The sequence below is a fragment of the Balaenoptera borealis genome, assembly GCF_965194805.1.
Source record: "Balaenoptera borealis genome assembly, chromosome: 16".
Classification (NCBI taxonomy): Eukaryota; Metazoa; Chordata; class Mammalia; order Artiodactyla; family Balaenopteridae; genus Balaenoptera; species Balaenoptera borealis.
Window position 1 is genome coordinate 82579499 of NC_138872.1, and position 21392 is coordinate 82600890.

The window sequence follows — 21392 nt, forward strand, 5'->3', positions numbered from 1 at the left end:
TTTAAGTCTTAATCACCTTTAACTCTGTAATTGTTTGCAGGCAACAAGAGTCTCCTTAAATGCTACCAACGAGGCCCTCTGACACTCACAGGTTGCATTAAGTTGGTGGGTATTTGTGCTGTGTCATTTTCTCTCTTCAAGCAATCAGTGGCTTTCAGCAAGAGCCACTCTATTCCATAATCCTTACATTATTTTCATTTTGTTCCCCAAACCTTACCCAAGTCAGTGCATCCACTTCTACCTGAATTCCATCCCAGTTCACCAAAGTGAATGTCTCCCAATTGAATGGCTGCCACATGCCAGAAACTACCAGTGCCCTGCCCACCATCAGTGATGTGGTCCTCGTTGCCTCATGGTGAGTGGCCAGCTCCACAGTCCATTCTTACAGGACCACTCATGGTGCCACACATCAGATCAGGTTCCCTAAAGCAGAGCCTGAGACAAGGATTCAGAGTCATGTGATTTGTTCAGGGCATGGAGGGGATGAAGGGACGGTACATGAGCATGGATGTAGTCTAATAAAGTCTAGCCTCAGCCTGATCCACAGTGGGTGGGTCTGAAGCATAAACTGCACCAGTTTCCCACCTTGAGGCATGTGAATCAGCCCTTTGTACCCCCATATCAATCCGTCATTGGCTGGGGGGTGGGGAGGACAGCTCCTGGATGGGGCAGCTCTGACCACCTGAGGGCAATTCCCTCAGAGTCTCTGGAGAACAGGGTGAGCTGTGAGCACTTGGCAGACAAAACTCAGAGCAGTTGGGGGATGGATATGGCAGCCTGGTAAAGGGGATCTGGACCAGGTACCAGTGTACAGCACACACAATCAACAAGTATTTATTGGGTGTTTATTGTAAGCCAGGCAGTCAGCAGAAGCAGGACTTCAGTGGTGCCCAGAAGTGCCTCTCCCTCTCTCTAGCAAACAGGCTCAAGTTAACCATCTTTTCCATGTCATCATCCTTCCCCCACAACCCCTACCCAGACCTTCCCACAGGCAGGGCTCACCAGACCAGGACCTCCCTGCATCTACTAATGTTTACTTTCAAATCCAGCTGCAACTCCTTCTCTATGCCATTATCCTATGGGGGAGATCTATCTCCCGGGCAACTGGGAGTTGGTACATCTACTGCTTGGACAATTCTTGATTCAACCTGGTCCAATTCCTTCTATGGATATAGCTGCCCTCATCCTTGTGGGTAATAGAATAACCAGTCCACAGTCTGGCCCGTCTTCTCTTCTCTATTCCCCTAAGGTCCCGCTCCCCTCTCCCCACGCTGTGACTGACCAACACAGTTTCTCCCGAATTTACAGACTTAACTTCTCTTTCTACTAGCCAACCATGATGCCAGGAGAATCAAGGCAAAACAAAAAGGTAGAGTGTGTTTCGTGGAGAAGTTGTAGGTTGAATAAGGCAGCGAGAACACATACCATCCAGCCTCTGAACCTCAATTTTGCCAAAACAGAAATACCTTAAGTCAATTTCTTTTCAAAGGGTTTAATACTCAAGATGAGAACATCGCCTGGAGCATTCCAGTGTCTGGCATCACCACGTCTAGAAAAGGTTCATTGCTGAGGTACCAAAACCAAGATCATGCTGAAGGGTTCTTTCTTTCACTGTGCTCTTCCCTGAATAGATAAGCTGTCAAACAAGGCAGAAACTACAAATGAAGCTTATTCCTACTGCATTTGTGAGGCTTTTCCCACCGTCAATGTTCTGAGAGTCGCATGAAGAATGAGTGCCATCTGAAGGTTTCCCTTCGTCCCCTGTATCCTTAGGTTCTCTCCTGTCTAGACTCTCAAGCTTGAAGATGCAAACGAACGCATTTCTCAAGGGAAAAGCAGCTATCTATCTGCTGTGGACGCTCCAGTGTCCTAAGTTCTAACTGAAGGATCTCAACAGATCCGTAGGTTTGATGGTTAAGTTGGAGGAGATGCTTGAAGTTGTTATTACATTCGTTATAGGAGTAGGGTTTGTCTTCAGCAAGGCGTCTCTAAAATCGTGTAAGAGCTGTTCTACAATAGAAACCTCTAGACACTTAAGGTATTTATGGGATCTGTCCTCTCGTGACTTCTCAGATGTTTAAAGAGGCTACAACTCCAACTGAAACTCATTCCGCATTCTTTACATTGAAAGGGTTTCTCACCAGTATGGATCCTCTGATGTTGATTAAGATGTGCCTTCAGAGCAAAGCCTCTGCCACATTCGTTACATTGATGGGCTTTCAGGTTGGAATAGCTTTTTGGATGTTGTTTTGTGTGGGAACACTGGCCAACGCTTTCTCTACACATATCCCATTTATAGGTTTTCTCTGCGGTATGAGTTCTGTAATGCTGAATGAGCTCTGAACTGTAATGAAAGGCTTTGCCACACACATCACACTTATAAGGCTGCTCTTGCAACTCAGCCTTCTTATCCTCAATCACCGTTAAGTTCCAGCTGTATGCTTCCCCGCGGATGTTATTTTGTTCATTTTTCTGGCCCATGTGGAGGACCTGGTGTTCAATGAGGCTAACGTACTGAAAAAAGATTTCTCCACATTCATGACACTGATGGGATTTCTCTCTCGAGTGGAGCCTCAGATGCCCAGCAAGGTGTGAACGTCTCCCAAAGCCTTTCCCGCACTCATTACACTTAAAGGGCCTCTCCCCACTGTGCACACTCTGGTGCTGAACAAGGTGGGACCTCACTCTAAATGCTTTCCCACACAAGGGACAGGTGTAGGGCTTCTCCCCAGTGTGGACCCGCTGATGCTGAGTTAGGTGCACACGCTGATTGTAGCTTTTCCCACACTCGTCACACCTAAATGGTTTCTCCCCGGTGTGTATTCGCTGATGCTGGATAAGATGTGCACTCTGAATAAAGCTTTTCCCACATTCGTTACATTTATGCGGTCTCTCTCCGGTGGAGGACTTTTTGTGGACATACGTGACTTCGCTGAAATTCATCCTCTTTGAAGAGGGTTGTCCTAGTATCTCTTTCATGGGAATTCCCTGCTTTCTATCCAATTTGCCCTGGTGTTCATGGCCTTCTCCAAAATCTTGAACCTGAGAAACATTTCTTGGGATTATTCCTGTTGGTTCCATGTCTGCTTCTGAAAATTCTGAAATTTTCTTCTTAACATTCAATTTTGTATTCTTACTTCTTTTATCATTGCCTGAAAAGATAAAGAGGAAACACAAATGTTATCCGTTCTTTTGTAGAAGAAAAATAAACTATCAGGCAAAAGAGGACAATCAAATGAAACTACGATGTAATAGGAGTAACAAAGGCAGGGTGATGGGTGCATGGACGTGCTTGATGCCAACAGAAATGAAAAGAACCTTTCGGTGTCTGTCCAGTGAAAAGAACAAAATGAAGAGAAAGCTTACTTGGGATGGTGGTGAGAACGACTGAGGTTAGGCAATCATAGGGGAAAGCCAGACACTTTTATTACACAGGAAAGAGAGAAGGGAATTCTGAAATGGGAGAGGAGGTAGGAAATGTGGAAGGGATCATTACCCCAACATGAGTCAGGGAGACAGAATGAGACAGAACAAAGATACACAAGTGGGGAGTTCCCTGGCAGTCCAGTGCTTAGGACTCTGTGCCTTCATTGCCATGGGCCCAGGTTCAATCCCCTGTTCAGGGAACTAAGATCCTGCAAGCTGCGTGGCAGCAGCCAAAAAACAATTTTTTTTTTTTTTTTTTTTTTTTTTGTCTCTCAACAACAAAGGAAAGCCACCATACTGAGGTCATTCTAATTACTCATCTGTACTCGAGAAACAGTCTTCTAAAGGAACCCATTCCACCCCTCTTTTAATTATGATTTGTTCTCTAACACTTAAGAGATTAAATTGAAGGTGTCAAATCAAGGTAGAGAAATGACAGCCCTTAAAGTGCATTGAGACAGTGCTTAAGCAAAATATGATAGCTTTTTAAAAAAATCTTTAACCATGACTTAAAATGAGCTAAGAATTTACAGAGATATTGTTACCACTTTTTAAAAGATTGGTTTAAAATCGTTGTTTTTTTCTTATGCCACCAAGTATACCAAAGAGTGAGAAAACAGACTTGTTTCATGAATTATGGAAGGCAACTTAAGCTACAGAGAAAAAACAATTTTTTAATAAAAAATAAATTAAAAAAATGAAGATATACAAGTGGCCAGTGAGAATTGATGAGAACTAGAATAAAGGAGTATGAAGAGGATACGGACTTGGAAGAATACCCGGAATACCTAGTCTTGGAAGACTAGGAGCCAGGAAAAAAGAGAAATGAGCCAGTAGAACATATTGTCAATACGATGGGTGACACATCAACCTCTGCTCTATGCCCTTAGCCAACACCCCAGCTTCCTTTTCCCTCCCAGGGCACCCAACACTTCTTTGGGAATGCTCATCACCTTGAATGCTCCTCCCATCAGACCTTCAGCTCCTCGAGGGCACAAACAGTGTCTGTTCTGCTTACTGCTGAATCCCAAGCACCTAGCACTGGAGGCGCTCAATAAATACAGCTGCATGAGCACACAAAGTATCCCTCTTTCGATCAAAAAAGTGGGGGAAGTATTAACTAGGAAACTAGGCCGAAGAACAATTACAGGGAAGATATAAAAGATACTATTTTAAAGCAGTTGCTTCCCAGGTTCGGAGTGCTATTGGATGGATTTCCCCCAAGAGGCAGTCGCCAAGGAGAATGGGATCGAACTGGCTGAGGAGACGGCTCAGCTCAACCCAGACCATAAAGACACCATGAGCTTCGTAAGCTTCTATTCCATGTTGGAAGAGGTGACAGCAGCTGTTAATGTGAATGACAAGTAGCTGGGCTTGGGTACACCAAAGGCATAATTTAAAAATAAACACTTTGGCCAGTCTTCGAGTTTTCTGAAGAACATTAATAAACGCCTTTAAGTTCACAGCACAGTTTACAGTGATCTCATCCTTACAGAAGTCATGTGAGCCGATAAAAAAATAAGTACAAGCAGCCTGATTCATAACTAAATTACTGAAAATGAATACAGCAAAGAATTCTCTTCTGCTTACACAATTTGCTAAAAAAAAAAAAGTCTGATAGCCCTGGAAGAAATTTAGTACAACTGATACTCTCATATGCGGTATAATTGTTTTAAAAAGCAATTTGGCCATATGTATCAAGAACCATAAAAATGTCCTTGGCCTTTCATCCACTAGTCCCACTTCTGGGCATCTATTATAAGGAAATATTCCCAAGTATAGAACAAGGCATAAGCACAGTTATCAGGACAAAAGAGAAAAAAAATGAGAACTTCAGCTGGGGAACAGTTGAGTAGACCATGATGTTGCTACACAATGCCAGGTTGTCAAAAACAACAAACAGGAGGGCCAAGCCGTGCTGGAAAATGTGTGTGTCTAATATTTGATTGTACCCTATGAGTAGCCCTATATAAAAAAGGCTTATAAAAAAAAATGGAAGCACACTAAGTAATAACAGTTCTACTAGTTAGGATGGTGGAATTATGGGTGATTTTTTCCCCTCCCACTTTCTTTCCCCCAAACTTCCTGTACAGTTGACCCTTGACCAACACGGGTTTGAACTGCAGAGGTCCGCTCATATGCAGATATTTTTCAATAAATATGTACTACAGTCCTACACAATCCACAGTTGGTTGAATCCGAGGATGTGGAACAGCAATACGGAAGGCTGACTGTAAAGTTACATGTGGATTTTGGACTGCGAGGGGGTCAGCACCCCTAACCCCTCTGCTCTTCAAGGGTCAACCATACTATTATTACTTTATCATTTTAAAGTAAGTGAAATAACTAAATTGGGAAAAGGGGGAAGAGGGAAGAAGCATGTAAGAGAGCCAAAGTCCTCACTTACGAAATAGAAAGTCAACAGATAGTGTCTAAAATTGATGGGTCAAGCAACAGCCGTATTACTTTAAAATGTGGAATTAGCAGAAGAAACAGGTAAGATTGCTGAGAGCAGCACCTCTGGGGAAAGAGAAGTTGTGGGGACGGCGGGGAGGGCACAGAGTTTTGCCAACTAATCTGGCAATCAATTAAAGTACAAGTGATACAGACACAGAGAACAGGCTGGTGGTTGCCAAGGTGGAGGGGGTGGGGGAGGGACGGACCGGAGGTTGGGATCGGCAGATGCAAACTATTATGTAGAGAACGGATAAACAACAAGGGCCTACTGTAGAGCACAAAGAATTATATTCAGTATCTTATGATAAACCATAATGGAAAAGAGTATCAAAAAGAGAAGTATATATATGCGTAACTGAATCTCCGCTGTACAGCAGTAATTAACACAACACTATAAATCTACTATACTTCAGTAAAAAAATAAAAATTTAAAAAACCCCATAAAGTACGTGATAATAAAATAGACGGTAACTCTTTGTCCCTTCCTGCTACTGCTGCCAGGATCACCACCCATCTGTCCGATAGTTCTAAGCTGATAAGGCAATTTCTGCCTCGTTTATGCTCCGAAGACAAACTGCTCACACCTACATCTTTGGGATTTCTCTCTGAAGTGGCGCTTGAGGTGCTCGATCAGGTGGGAGTGGCGCCCGAAGCTCTTCCCGCACTCGGGGCAGCCGTAGGGCCTCTCCCCGCTGTGCACGCTGTGATGCTGGACCAGGTGTGAGCTGACACGGAAGGCCTTCCCGCACACCTGGCACTTGTAAGGCTTCTCGCCGGTGTGCACGCGCTGGTGCTGGGTGAGGTGCACGCGCTGGTTATAGCTTTTCCCGCACTCCCCGCACTTAAAAGGTTTCTCTCCCGTGTGGATTCGCCGGTGCTGGATGAAGTTGGAGGCCTGAAGGAAAAATTTCCCGCAGTCGTTACATCGGTGCCCTCTCTCGCCGTTGGTGTTTGGCTTCCGGTTCACGTCTGTGATGGCGCCGAGATCTCTTTTCTGGGAGGAGGTCTGCCTTGACTTCCCCACGGGGGGGTTGACCTGCCACCTTTCTACCACGCTGTGAGGGTCGCTAACTCCTCCAAACTCTTGACTCGGGGGGACATTTCTTTCAGGGCTTCCTGAGGTCATCCAGGGCGATTCGGCTTCATCAGAAATCTGCTTTACTATGAGTTCCACATTGTCGTTCCTGGACTCGTAATCTGAGATAATAGAGGGAAAATGGAAACATTAGCTTATTCCCCGCATTCAGAAATAGCGGATAATTACATGAAACCAACACGTGCAAGCAAGGCGTGACTTTGTAAAGCCATCTGCAAAATGACTTCACAATACAGGGATGGGATGAAGAACACTGAAGCAGGAAACTGAGGCAGGTTAGGGAAGACAGAGCCGGCAAGAATGGTTCAAAGGGATGAGACTGGGAGAGCAGTCATTCCGTTTAATGACGATCACATCCTCTGGGTACAGTACGTCCGTACAGTACCTGTTTGGGAACACCTGTGCCATGTCAACTGTTCTCAGTAAAATCTGATACTGGGTGATGCAGCTAACCCAGTCCTCACCTTCCTCTTCTTGTTTATTCATAGCCTGGAGAAGAAAGAGGATCTTTCTAGCTTTTTCAATCCCCAAAGAATCTCAGTTTGGCGTGAACTGGTCTAAAGGGGAAAAGGCGTTCCTTCTGTACCCAGAGAAGCCCGACAACTGTCGAGAGCTAGCTCGCCGCTCAGTGGTCACTGCTGAACAGAGACATTGAAGAGGCTGCAATCGGTTCCCTGCGTCACTGGATCAGCGGCATGTATTTCACTCAGAACGCTGACATTTAATACAGTTTGCAAGGACAAACCTTCAGCAGTTAACAAAAAACAGGGAATGCTTTTTAAAGGATAGAGAGATAGATCATGGCCTACTGAGAACTTTCCAGTAAGGCTGTTTTGTAGAAAGAAAAGTAGTTTTCAAACATTACATAAAAATGGTATTAAGCACTAACGCTTGCAGAGCGTGTACTATGGACCAGGCACTACGCCTCCAAGTGCTTTTCAGTTTTACGGCATTTAACCCTTACAATGACCCTTTGAGGGAGATACTATTTCTATCCTTTTTTTGATACAGCGAGAAGTTGTAATTCTTGTACCATGAAGGCAACTTTAAATTTATTTTCTAACTATATTTACTTAAGTCTCTTCCTAAAAAGGCATTTTAAGAGTGGAAACAAACATATAAACAAAAGAACTCTATCACAAAACCAAACTTTTTGATGTTTTTTTCCTCCTGCATTTAACAAAGCAAGTAATCTCAGCTATCACAATGTTTCTTTTTCTTTTATTCTCATTTACTTATGTCCACACATTTTATTCTTATTAGAGCTCTCTCCCATTCAGCAAGGCAAATAAGCTCACGGCTTTCTTTTTCCAGGGGCGAATTTGAAAAAAATCAGATGAGCTCCGTGTATCGCTTTGGGACTATTCACAATCACCCTTTTCAGAGAAGGTGATTACACAGGTTGATATACCAGCTGGCTTACAGATTTGTTTTTTTCCTCTTTCCCCTCCCCTTCTCTGAGTACATGAGGAGCTTTCTGTTGATTCTCCTGATTTATTTGCATGTTTGACAGAGAGCTGTGTTCCTTGTTCAACACTATGCCCGGCTGCTTAGTAATGCAATGGGGGCGGGGGGTGGGGAGGGAGTTGGTTCCAAAACACCCAATCAGCAGATTTGGTGCTTTACAAATTCACGCTTTTCAACCTCACTGGTACCCCACACTGGCATCCCACATTTCTAAGGTTGGCCAGTTTCCCACTCATTCTTCTCAGCAGCTACATCAAAACGTCTTCATCGTGATCTCCAAGATAGATCACTGTATTTAAAAATAGAAGAGTGTTTGTTTTGGCACAAACTTGTCTACACACAGACTGTGTCTAGAGATGCAATCAGGAAGCGTAACAGTCACTGCCTCTGTGCGGGAAACTGAGGGACTGAGGGTCGGGAGACTCACTTCTCACTTTAAACCCACTTAAACTATTCGGATAATTTTTACCACGTGCGTGCGAACCAAAGTCCTCTCTGCACTCAAACCTCTGCTCCACCACCCACCCCATCACCGGCTCACTCGCAACAGGTGACTCTGTCTCCTATTTCAGGGAGAGTCTAAACTATCCAGTCAAGACCTCCTTGGACATCCTACAACCACAAGTGTCAGGGTGCTGGCAACCTGATTCTCCCGTCCTCCCCTCGCCTCACAGCGGAAGAGCTGACCCTCCCCCTCACCAAGGTCAATCTTTCCTCCCGACCGACCGACCGGGGCCAGGGACCTCCCTGCACCAATTATCTGCTCTTCCTCGCGCTAGCATTTCATACTCACTCCCCACCAGCTCTCGCCCAGTGACATTTCAGTGTGCTTAAAACTTCTCCCGTTCACCAAGACAACATACAAAAACCACCCAGCCATCTACACCAGGTATGCTGTCGGTGACCAGCCCTCTTTTGCTTCGCCTTCACAGACAATGTTCTTGAAAGTTTATCTACAATAGCTTTCTCAAATTCTCTCCTGTGCAATCTTCCAAGAAACTGTCTCTTGTTCCCCCAACATCCCAGCCACTCCCCTGAAACGGCTGTCTCCACGATTCATTCACTAATTTTTAAAAATCTCTCTTCTAAATTTGATGGATACTTTAAAAATCGTGACCATCTCTGATGCTGTTAGGAACCCACAGGATGAAAATTCTCTAATGTCGTTTCCCAGAGAAGCTGAAGAGGCAGAAACCACTGAACATGTTCTTAGTGTAGAAGAGTTTACTCAAGTTGTAAAGATATTGTAAGAAAAAGATGAATAATGAGAAAAAAAAAATCAGGACTTCCCTGGCGGTCCAGTGGTTAAGACTCCGCGCTTCCACCGCAGCGGGCGCGGGTTTGATCCCTGGGCTGGGAAGTTCCACATGCCGCACGGTGCAGCCAAAAAGAGAAAAAATCAGAAAGTAACAATTCAAAACCCCTTGGAGAATGGTACAGAAAAACTGCGCCAAGTTCTGCAACTCTGAAACCCATTAAATACCTATAAAGTAATTGAAAAAGATAAAACAATACTAATCAACTCAAATCAGACAAGAAAGGTATTTGAAATTAATTTTAAAAGAGAATGAAAAAAATTTGCATTAAATATGATAATATTTATACTACATAAATAATTCCTTGAGACCACCACTAAGATCCCGATAAATAAGCAGAGGGCATATGCAAATAAATCAAAGAAAACACAAATATATATCAATAGTAATAAAGGAAATGGAAAATTTAAGAGAGAAGTCAATTTTACTTTTTAAATAAAAGCCTGTGAGTGAACTAAACCCTTAACGATACAAACTGGGATAATGCTTTTCAAAAGAAATTTAGCATCATAGTATATGTATTCCATCTAAAGTCTACCAGCATGCTTGATAGTGATTCTTCCAAAAGAATTCACTCAAAAGAAGATAAAATTCATAAGCTTCAAAATGTCTGCCACAGTGCTGAGATTTTTTACAATTGCTCCAGGCAGCACAATCAAATATTAGTTTCCAAGATCATAACTTAGAAATAGGTTCAAAATCTTATCTGGGGTGCAAAATTCAAGAAGGGATAAGACATGTAAAATGCAGATGCCAAGGCAAACATCATAAAACAAGTACCAGTGATGTGAGAATGGTAATAGCGTGAACAAGTTGCCACCCATGCGTGAGAGGAAAGGAAAAGAATGAATGCTATTGAGACACTGTAATAACTACTTCAATAAACGGTTATTCAGCAAAGTCTGAGATGCTTTCACAAATGAGAATTATTCAGTTAACAATGATTCAGTTTGTCAAGGAACAGAGTACAATCACTACTACAACTCTGTTAAGATCCAATCCTGTTAGTTTTAAGCTAAATATAACATTTGCTGGATTGCAAATACTATCCCCAAAGCATGATCAGTCCTCAATCTTACTCTTATTATGATGAAGATAATCAGAATAAGCTGAATAAGAAAAAAAAAGAGAAGGGTGATTTACTCTTTCACAGACAAAAAAAAATATGCAAAGTCACAGCAATTAAAACATACATGCTTTTACAGGATGTGCTATAAATATTCTTAATAACAAAATGAAGATGTCCTAATCCATGCAGACGAAATCATTCTTACCCATGGAAGTAATACTCCCATAATTCTCCTTCCTGTCATCCCTACAGAGGGACTTCTGGGACTGGTCCAAGTGTCCCCATTCCTCCAGGATGAAGGATACAGCCACGTCAGCCACATCTTCAATTTTCACCAACTTCTGAAACACGAGATCTCCACTAAATTCCCATTCCCTAGGTTCAAATTTGGAGCGAGGGGAGGAACTGGGAGCCTTAGGGAAAGAAAAAGGGAAGGGACCGTGCTTCACAGAGGATGGGGGAGCAGAACAGAAAAAGACAGAAAAGCACAAACCCAAGATGGGCCCGGTCTCTGGTTAAAGAGACACAACTCTGATAAAGACTCAGGCTTAAGGCAGCTACTTGTCCAAAAACAGACGTGGGTCCTCAATGTGGGCACACAGACACCGGCTCACCTGGGACCCAGCTGAGAGAAGTGAGGCTGTCAGCTCCTGGCTGTCCTTCAGGGGAAGGGAGGGAACTTGGAGAGCAGGAAGGGCTGAGGGGGGGAGAAAAAGAGGCGTCAGTGAGAATCTCTCTACCCGGTTCCAATTGCCATCATGTTCTGCTTTTGCTCAAGAATCCACAATGGCGCCCTGTGGCATCAAGACCAAATTCTTCTGCTCAGCCGTCAAGACCCTCTACATTCTGGGCCCCCCACACCTACCCTATACTCACCCTTCCCCTGAAAAAAACTAGACTCCCTGTGTTGGTCAGGCTAATCCTGCTGCTGACGGGGGATGGTACCATTCCCCTATAAAGGATGCTCTCTGCTCTGCCCAGGTCAAACCTAGTCACCTCAAAGAACCTCCAAACGCCCACTCTTCCGTGAAGCTGAAGCGCTGCCTAGAGCCCAGGGCTTCCCAAGCTCTAATGTGCAAACCAATCCCCTGGGGGTCTTGGTACAGGGCAGACTCTGCCTCAGTGGTTCCAGGGTGGCCCCCATACTCTGCATTTCTAACAAGCTTGAAGGTGATGCTGGTGCTGCAGCTCTTTGGACCACACTTTGATCAGCAAGGCCTTAGTCCACGTTCTCTCCCTTCAAAAAATGACTGCGGTTGGTTTATAGTCAGCCAACTAGCTTGTATTAAGTCTACTCTGTGTGTTCTAAGAATTGGCAGATAAAACAATTCTTGCCTTCCAAAACCTCACCATCTGATGGGGAGGGCAGACATGGAAGCTCTACTCCCAGTCCAGGGTAAAGAGTATTATCCTCAAAGTTCACCCAAGTTCCTGCAGGGACACAGAGGCAGGGCCATCTACAGAGTGGAGAGCAGGAGGTGGGAGCACCCGGAAAGCCCTTCCACAGGAAGTGACTCTGGAAGCAGGGGTGGGGTGGGGTGGGGTGAGGCGGGATGAGGTGCTTTCTGGGTAGAGTGAATCGCATGTGCAAGGCCTGGAGAGTCTGGTCTCTAGATGCTAGTGAACATTTGACCCTCTGCTGTCACCTCTGCTCTCCTTTGTCCAAGATTCATGGTGTATCTGGATCTGTCTACATGCACCCTGACTTGGAGATCCACCTGGTATCAACCTTTAACACAACGATTTAGACCTTTCTATGGTGTCCCCGGTCCCAGAGATGTATGTGCATATGTAGCTTGCTTGTGTCCAAGGACTAGGAAGTAAGGAGCAAAGACCCAAAATAGAGGAGATCGTGGTTAGAAATGAAAGCCAAAAACAGACACGGGATCTGAACCCAGGAGTGTGGTTACAGTCGAAGTAAGACGTGAAAGAGAGGGATGAACATAGTCTATACACAAACAGTAATTATGTTCCAGTCATAATTGGAATAATGAGAATAATGACATTCTAAATAATCCCACTTATTTTTTTTGAAGTTCCTGTGAAACCTGTTGTTTCTAACTTTTAAGTAAACAACTTTGGCCCTCTCAAGCTCAAATGAGTCCCAGAGACGGAAAGCCAGCTCTCGGTGCCATCAAAGGCATGAAGGATGCAGCACCTTCCAGGGTGTAAAACAAACCAACCAACCCAGTATTTTTTTTTGTTGGAATAAGGAAACTGGCCAGGGCCGGGCTAACAGGGCAGAGAAGAGAAGCAGCACTGAGGGAGCAAAGACGTGCAACGTGCAGCCTGATGTGACGAGACTCCGCGTGTGAAGGGAAGATGACAGTGCAGAGGGGGACGCGGTTCTGTGCACGGAGAGCCTGGAGGTGAAGTAGGCAGCACAGCTCAGTACGCGCTAAACGTGCAGAGTTACAGCCAGACTGCTTGGGGTAACATCCCAGCTCTGTCGTGTAACAGCTTTGGGACTTTGAACAAATTATTTAACCTCTGAGGGCCTCAGCTTCTTAACTTCTAATATGAGAATAACAATAATACCTAGTCCATGGGGTTAGTGTGGGCATTAACCCTTGGAATGCCAGCTAGGTCTACTAGATACAATTTTGGGTTTGGGGGTTCTCTTTTTTTGGACAGTTTCAACTATTTTTAAAGACTGGAATGACATGACTTTTATTCTTTTAGAGGTCTTCTGAAGAACAAAAAGAAAATGTTAGATTATTAAAAAATAAAAGAAAACTCTATCTTGTAATTTCCATATGGATTCATTGGACCTTTTTACAAATCTAGGATACATTTTGGGATCTGAATGATCTTCTATCTCCTGTACCATGAAGCACTCTTCTAGTTCATCATCCTAGGAATTATTTCATTTTTACTAATTATTCATTAATGAGTCTTAATGTTAGCACGAAAAGACTAAAATTATAAGAAAATGGGAGAATAAAAGAAATATTCAGGATCAGGCAATAGTGAAATAAACCATTGTTCTCAAAGTATTAAATACATTCCCCAGAGTTTTGCATCATCTTCAAGAAGGTTTAAGGCTGTTGACACCTGTTTTTAGCTTTCATTGACCATAGTCGAGAATTCAGAATTTCTCACTTTCCACCCACCCATATCGACAAAGAGAAGAAAATGTGCCGTGGAAGACGTTTCACTACTAGTAGGTGAATGAGAAGATGACACAGAGAGCAGTGTGCTAAAGACAGTATGAAACTGAAGGCATAGGAGAAAGCTGACAGAGTCTGCCAATGACAATATCCTAGATGAATCTTCTCACACTCAAGAATCAAGGATAAACACTACATTTCTAATTCCAAAAAGGAGCTATGACACCTTATCCTATCATTCAACAGGAAGGACTTCATCACGCAATATTTTGCAACAAGATTCTGGACCATCCCATCTTGCTAAAAGGACATATTATTTTGCAAAAGGGGTGGTATTGAGTGACAGTATTCTTTCATTTTTTTATGATTTTTATATTAACAAAACATACTTGATACAAAGAGGTTTAATTCTTACTAAAGTTCCTTTAAGATTTATTTTTCATTATCTTTTGATTCTTCTGTAAGTATTCATAAGATGACTTAAAAATATTAAAAAAATATATATAAAGGACCCATTGGCCCCAGATGTTAAATGGTGAAGACTGTTTTTCCCGATACTACACTGAGGGTTAAATGAGTTCATACAGGTAAAGCAGCTTAGAACAGCTCCTGACACATAGTAAACACCACATAAGTAATAGTTGCTGTTACCACAGTGAAAGGAAAGCTGGAAAAGCTTAGAGCAGTGGGACTTCAAGGCCAACCACTAAGAGGAGCCTGGAAGAAAGGCTGGGGCCAAACAGGAAATTCGAGTTCACAATTCCTTCTCCACATTCCGAAATCCCAAATCTTTAAATACCAAAAGTTTTGTTTTTTTTTTTCATTAAGTTGGCCATTGAACTAATTTGACAGCAAAACCTGACCAGAACTGATATGAAGCTATTTGAAGTTTTTATTTAATCCACTTACTGTAACCAGGCATACATTTCACTGCCGAAATATTAAATTAATGTGGGATTATGGGGTCACACTTCAAATCCTGATGGTAGTGCACTGTATGTAAATCAGATCATCTTACTAAATCTGAAAAATTCTAAATTCTAAAATATATCTGATAGCAAGAGTTTCCGATTAGGGATATTAGACTTGTGGACATATATCATCATAAATGAGATACTCAGCTGCGCACTTTTCTTCCTTGATGTATCTCATACAGGTTAATAGCAGTGAGGGCAAGAAGGAGGGAAGGAGAGAAAGAGAGAACAGACGCTCTAAAGGTCCTCGTGAAGCATGGCTTAAAATCAGATTTCGCATGAATGGCTGAACAGCCGGAAGTGCAGTGAGGAACTGGAGAGCTTTGTCTACCTGAGCCTTAGGACAACAAAATGAATGAGGTAGAGCTGGAAAACTGTTGCAAAACCATGATAATACTCTCGTAAAAGACTTCTGTGCATCTTTTAACAGTACCTGTACTTAAGAGTTGTCGTCATCTGCGGCATAGCTCTCGAAGGACACTGGTTATTGGAACGACTCCTAGCCAGCCTTCGAGCTGACCAGGGACCCGATGCCAGGCCCCCACCCCTTCCCAACCTCCAGATCCGCTGACTGCGGAGAGGCTGCCCAGCCCCAGGTCTCTACAGATACCGCTTACCCACAGGGCCAGGGAGCCCACATCCGTTCCACTGAAGCCCAGATCCTCACCGTTTTCCTCCAGAAGATGAGGCCTCTGCGGCCCGTGTTCAGGCTGCGGGTCCACGGGCAGGAGCTGGTGACTGAAGGACTCGGGCCCGGCTCCAGGCGGCACGACCTTCGGAGGAAGCACTTCGGCACACGCCACGATCTGACAACCACAATCACACCAATCAGCACGTTACAGGAAAGGCTATGAAGGAACCCAGCAAGGTCACGTTACTCTTTCATTCACTCCTTGGCCAAGTATCCCACGTGCATCTACAACGAGCCAGGACTAATTACCCAGTTGCTGCATAAACACGTTGTAGTTGAAGACGACTTCTATTAGACATATCGACACAGCAATAAATACAGTTACAAACTGTGTTATATGTGAAAAAGGAGAAGAAAGTGGTGCCATGAGGCAGAACAGATGAGACCTACTTTAGACTGGGTGGCCAAGGAAGGCTCTTCTGAGGAAGTGTCACTGAAGTCAACACGTAGAAGAGGAAAGAAGCCAGCCAGGGGGAAAGTCAGGAGTGTCCCAGGCAGACAGAATGACATAAGCAAAGACCCTCAGGCAGAAAGGTGGTGTGGGCCAAGTTTAGTGAAGGGGGGAGAGAGTGAGAAACGAGCTTGGAAAGGTCAACACAGGACACAGGAAGTCACCCTCGAAGCCCCAGACGACCAGGTTCAAGTAGGACAGACCAACCACAAGAGCGGTGTGTCTCCGTCTTTCTGCTCTTTGTTCTTGCACAACCCTAGGGTACACAACCAGTCTCTAAACTCTGCCTCTTCTGGAAGGTACTAGCTCAGTGCCATCCTAGCAGGTAATAAGATCCGGCTTTGAGATAGAATTGCCCTCCCCCCCCAACCCCGCCGCTGTCCCTTATGTTTCAAAGCACTTTCCGTTTTAACTCTCCCAGTACTGGCAAAACGTGGCACAGGAGTGTTACATTAAGAGGCAGCGGCAACACAGTTGTGGCAAATATGACTCTGCACGGAAGTGTGTGTGTCCTTGTGGACCTGCTCAGGACAAGAGTTAAGATGATGCCAAGTAGGTCAAAGGGCCCCTGGGCAACGAAGAAGCAAAGCAGCCCTTGAGGACCCCTGAGAGTAGGACAGAGAAACCAAGGAGGAGGGGCAGAGGATAAAGCCTGGGAAAAGGCTTGCTAGAGACAAGAACTACCTGGAGATAAAGGTGAGAAACAATGCCAGGGATACAGAGGGCAGGCAGAGAGAAAGGCAAACACAGTGAGCTGTGCAGGCCCTCAGGAAAACCCCCCTCTCTGGGCCTCAGATCCCTGACCTACCATCAAGAAATGATCTCCGTGCTCCTTCCACAGATGGGGTGCATATCCCAATGACAGGGGTCAATGCGTAATATCTGCTGTAAGTCATCCATTTAAAAATGCTTTCTGTTTTAAACTATGATTTTGAATATTTATTACCATAAAAAAGTAGGGAAAGGTTTGTCCGCTAATGTCCCAAAAAGGTTTAAAAAAGGAATAACCAGATGGCACCAGGCACCTTTACTTCCTGTCCTGACGGAAGCAATAGAAAGGTTCAAACACTGCGGTCTGCAAGACAATCATTCAGCTCAGCTGCAGGGTCTGGCGGCGGGTCCCCAGCGACTCCCTCTGCCGTCCCCTTGCCTCATGGAGTGAGCTAGCCCAGCTGCAGAGCCTGAGGGTGTTCTGGAGTATTGAAGTACCCCTGACCCAGAGGGGAAGAATAACGAGACTGGTACCTTACACTGAAGGGCAATGGCTCTGAAGAATGAGGGAAATTCTCTAACTAGCTTCAAAGTCTTGTACACCTAGGATCCCATGATTTTTGTTTCTTTGCTATAAAAAAAAAAAAAAAAAATTAAAGTTTCAGAAATGTGAGCCTAGCAACAAGAGGGAGGTAGACAGAGTCACGTGATAAATGAGTAAGAACGGACAAGAAGACGTAACAGTGTAAAGATGCGGAACCTCCCTAAATTAACATCCCATTTCATGCAATCCCAGCAAAAACTACCGACAGGATTTTTGGGGTGGTAGAAGCTAAATAATTCTAAAGTTCATATGGAAAAAAGAAAATATTGAAAAAAAAATTTGGAAGGGGGAGGGCAGACCTATTGACCAAAACACTTTACATAACTCAGATAATTGAAATACTGATATGTAAACAGACAGTAAGATCAAGAAAATAGAATAAAAAGACCAGAAATGGACCCAAATACATGTAAAAATCTGGTATGTAATAAAGATGGCATTTTAATCAGAGAAGGAAAAAAAGGGATTGCTGTATAAGTTGCTGGGGCAACTGGATAGACATCTGGAAAAAAAATTAAGCTATAACCACACCAAACACCCTACACCAAAATGAATTCCAGATGGATCTATCATTTCAAAGGGTAAAACAAAAACAACAACAACCATAACAAAAACGTGGAGAAGAAACGATAAGTTTCTTATAATACTGTAGTGGAGAGGGCCTTTCTAATTATGGCACAATTCCCAGAAACCATAAATTAAAAGATTCAAACTGACTGCATAAAAATAAAAAAACACGGCAAAGCAAAAATCTCCATAAGCAAAGACAAACAACAAAGCGGGAAAATAATTCTTGCAACTCAGATGGCAGACACAGTGCTTACTTTTTCTAACAGGTTAATATAAACAGATAGGTCCCAGAAAAGGGTATATGCACAGCCTTTTAAAATATGTACAGTGATCAAACTCACTCATAATAAGAAAAATGCATATTAAAATTGCACAGAAATATTGCATCTTTCAGATTGACAGTAATCAAAAAGTTGGATAACATCATGTTATCAGGCTGCAAGCAAAAAATTTCTCTCATACATGGCTGTTGGGAATATAAGCTGGTATAACCTCTGCAGAGAGCAATCTGTCAACAGCTGTCCAAACTACAAATGCAAGGCGTACGGGCTCTGAGCCAACAATTTGACTTCTAAGCTTTGATTCTACAACTAATGATGTATACAAAGGATATTCATTGCAGCAAAGTCTGTTGCAGTAAAGATTCAGAAACAACCTAAAGGAACAACGTAAATGGCCTTCAACAGGAGTTAAATTATGGTACATCCATACAATGGAACACAATGCAGTTTCAAAGAGTGAGGCAGCTCTCTTTGCACGAACATAGAACAAGCCAGGATATACTATAAGAAAAAAAGCAAGAGGCAGAAGTGCACAGTGATGTAAAAACATCTGTGTTTTTTAAAAACAAGTCATACACATATATTCTAATATACACAGAATACAGTGTATCTCTGTAAGGATAGACAAGTATCATGGGACAATGGTTGCCTCTGGTGAGGAGAACTCAGGCGGCTGGGGAATTAGGGGTGGGAAGGACACTTACTTTTCATTACAACCTTATGTACCTTTTGAATTTTGTACTATGTCACCACTCAAAAAATAAATACAGTAATTTAAAATAGAAATAAAATCGCAGACTGTCTTCTCCAGATTAACAAACTGCATACTGCTTCTCTTTGCTGGAGTGGCAGGAAATCTCCACAGTGCACCTAATCCCAGGAGAACAAAAGAATATGAATGAACCACCAGGGCGCTCAGGATCTCACCCCTGCTCAGCAGCTCCTCAACTCTCTTCCTCTCCTTCCTCATTGCCCGAAGGTCTCCTCTTTCACTCACCTGTTGTCTGCGTTCCTCTAGTTCTCTTTGTATATTTTCTACCACGGCCACAGCCTCTTCTCCGTTTTCCGGGTGATGTTCTCTCACCCAGGTCTGGAACTCTTCAGGCAGGATGGTCAGGAACTGCTCCAGCACCAGCAGCTCCAGGATCTGCTCCTTGGTGTGCAGCTCGGGCCGCAGCCACTCACAGCAGAGCACCCGGAGCTGGCTGAGGGCCTCCCGGGGGCCTGACGCTTCATGGTACTGGAAGTGCTTGAAGCGCTGGTAGAAAGTCTCAAACACGGGCGGATTGTACTCCCGCATCCAGGTGCAATCTTCTTCTTCCACCTTCACTATCAGAAGGTCTTCTTGCTCTGGTGAAGTCTCCGCGGGAGGGTCTAAGTCTATAACTTCCCCAGATCCTGTCATTATCATTCCAACTCAGAGGGATCTCTCTCCAGGTAAGCTGGGTTACACCGACCAAACTTGTTTTCTGCTCTTTGAGATCTTCTGAAGGACGCTTTCCTTAGCGTGCAACCTACTGATATATTGGAAATCGTTATTAGCAAAGAGATGACAAAGAGGTCATCTATCCTAAAGATGATCACTCAACAGAGTAATTTCCTTAAGAATTACAAGACAGCCATCACTCCACCCACAAAATAATGACCAACGGAGAATATTTCCAACATTTAAAAAGTGTAAAGGAGAGCAATAAAACTCTGACGTACGGCCTCATGAAATACAATTTTTGTGGTGAAGAACATTAAATTTCATGTAGATAGGATGAGACTTACTAACTAGTCCAGACGCAGCCGCTCCTTCTCTCTACCACAAGCCAAACTTAAGTCTGAACAGAGGTCAAAAACATTACAATGGTCAAAATTGGTCCTCTCCCTCAAGCCCTAAGAGCTTGACAGACCAACAGGAGACTTCATGGGTCCCGAAGAGAACCAAGGTTTTAAGTACAGATTTTGCACCTGGATTGCCCACAATCGCTCCTGACCCCGATCCACGGAAACCGGCCCGGTCAAGGTTAGGGACAGGACCCTCGTCTGTATACAAAGGCCATTCCCTTTCCTCAAGGCCACAGTCCCGGGGAGCTCCCCTGGAAGACCAAGCTCCAGCAGCCAAGGCTGGGAAGACGGGTTTCTTCTTACAAACAGAGAGAAAGCCGAAGCCGACACTTCACAACATTTCTTCGCCGGAAGTAAGCAAGTCCAAGCTTTCCCTGACCGGCGGGTAGAGCCATAAATCCCACCCCCGAGAGCACTTCCGAGTCCTCTCTAGGAATCCCGGAGGTCCTCGCCTCGCCGCGGGAGGAAAGTGCCCGCCCCAGGCCCCGCCCCAGAGGGGCTGTGGGCCAACCGGCGGGGAGATGAGGCGCCGGCCCGGGATCCCAGTCCAACCTCCAGTAACGCGGCCATACCCCGCCCACCGAGCCGCAAGTACAACAACGCTAGAGCCGGGGAGAAAACCCAGCCACCCTCTTCCCCACCTAACCCCACAGCCACTTAAACAGCCCGAGCCCGTCCCTTTTCTTAGAGTGGGGGCAGGGGGCGGGGTCTTAGGTGTCCGGAGCGCTTGATAAGACAACAGTTGCTAGTGTCTGTTTGCCGTGGAACTTGCGCTCCCTCACCCCCAACGCTCTGCGCCCCAGTTAGAAGTACGTCCGTACCTTTCTGCGAGCCCGCAACCCTCACTTCTCTTTAATGGACTCTTCGGTTTCTTCACCTGAATCCTCGCCACTCCCCTCACCACCTCTCCAGACACACCCACCGCTTTACCACCGCCGTCAGCTCAGGCGGCCGAAACCTCTGATGTCAGACCCTGGAGTCCCCAACGGCTCCGGGGACTACATCTCCCAGGAAGCCCCGCGCGGGCCGCGCCCTCCAGCCAATAGGGCCGTGACTCTTTTCGCAGCCTCAGTCTTGCGGGCCTATCAGAATGCGGGAGAGCAGGGAGGCGTTTCCTCGGCGCCTCCAGTGGAAGGCTGAGCTTGTCGGGAGAGAGTCCCCCCTCCGGGCTGGGGAGAGTGGGGGCTGAAGCTCTGCATCCTTGCAAAGTGATAGGAGCCGTCTATTCAGGGCCTCTCTAGCCAAGTGGATCCCATCCTTTTTTTTTTTTAACGGCGACGTCTGCATTTATTGGATAGGAGGGCCGGGTGCTGGGATTTGAGGTTCATAGTAACTC

General features: G+C 44.7%; 1 protein-coding gene across 9 annotated transcripts; it reads right to left on the bottom strand.

Annotated features, from left to right (window-relative positions):
* Positions 1 to 809: 809 nt before the first annotated feature.
* On the bottom strand, positions 810 to 21058 carry ZKSCAN5 (zinc finger with KRAB and SCAN domains 5). 9 transcript variants are annotated; one of them, XM_082359423.1, is made up of 8 exons: positions 20878 to 21058; positions 19221 to 19740; positions 15583 to 15721; positions 11446 to 11528; positions 11037 to 11169; positions 10842 to 10871; positions 6472 to 7080; positions 810 to 3152 (listed from the first exon to the last, which is right to left on the bottom strand). In XM_082359423.1, the coding sequence occupies exons 2-8, from the start codon at positions 19632 to 19634 to the stop codon at positions 2026 to 2028; spliced, it is 2535 nt and encodes an 844-aa protein (XP_082215549.1). In that variant the 5' UTR covers positions 19635 to 19740; positions 20878 to 21058; the 3' UTR covers positions 810 to 2025. The 9 variants fall into 9 exon arrangements, with proteins under 9 accessions (XP_082215549.1, XP_082215544.1, XP_082215543.1 ...); XM_082359418.1 differs by having other exon boundaries at positions 11037 to 11172; positions 19221 to 19737; positions 20878 to 21057; XM_082359417.1 differs by having other exon boundaries at positions 11037 to 11172; positions 20878 to 21057.
* Between the last annotated feature and the right edge of the window lie 334 nt (positions 21059 to 21392).

Coding starts and splice junctions, on each gene's coding strand:
- ZKSCAN5 (XM_082359418.1), bottom strand. CDS start 19,634: ATGATAATGACAGGATCTGGGGAAGTTATAGACTTAGACCCTCCCGCG. Junction 15,722..19,220: donor TAGAGGAACGCAGACAACAG/GTGAGTGAAAGA, acceptor TGTGGTTGTCAG/ATCGTGGCGTGTGCCGAAGT. Junction 11,529..15,582: donor TCATCTTCTGGAGGAAAACG/GTGAGGATCTGG, acceptor TCCCCCCCTCAG/CCCTTCCTGCTCTCCAAGTT.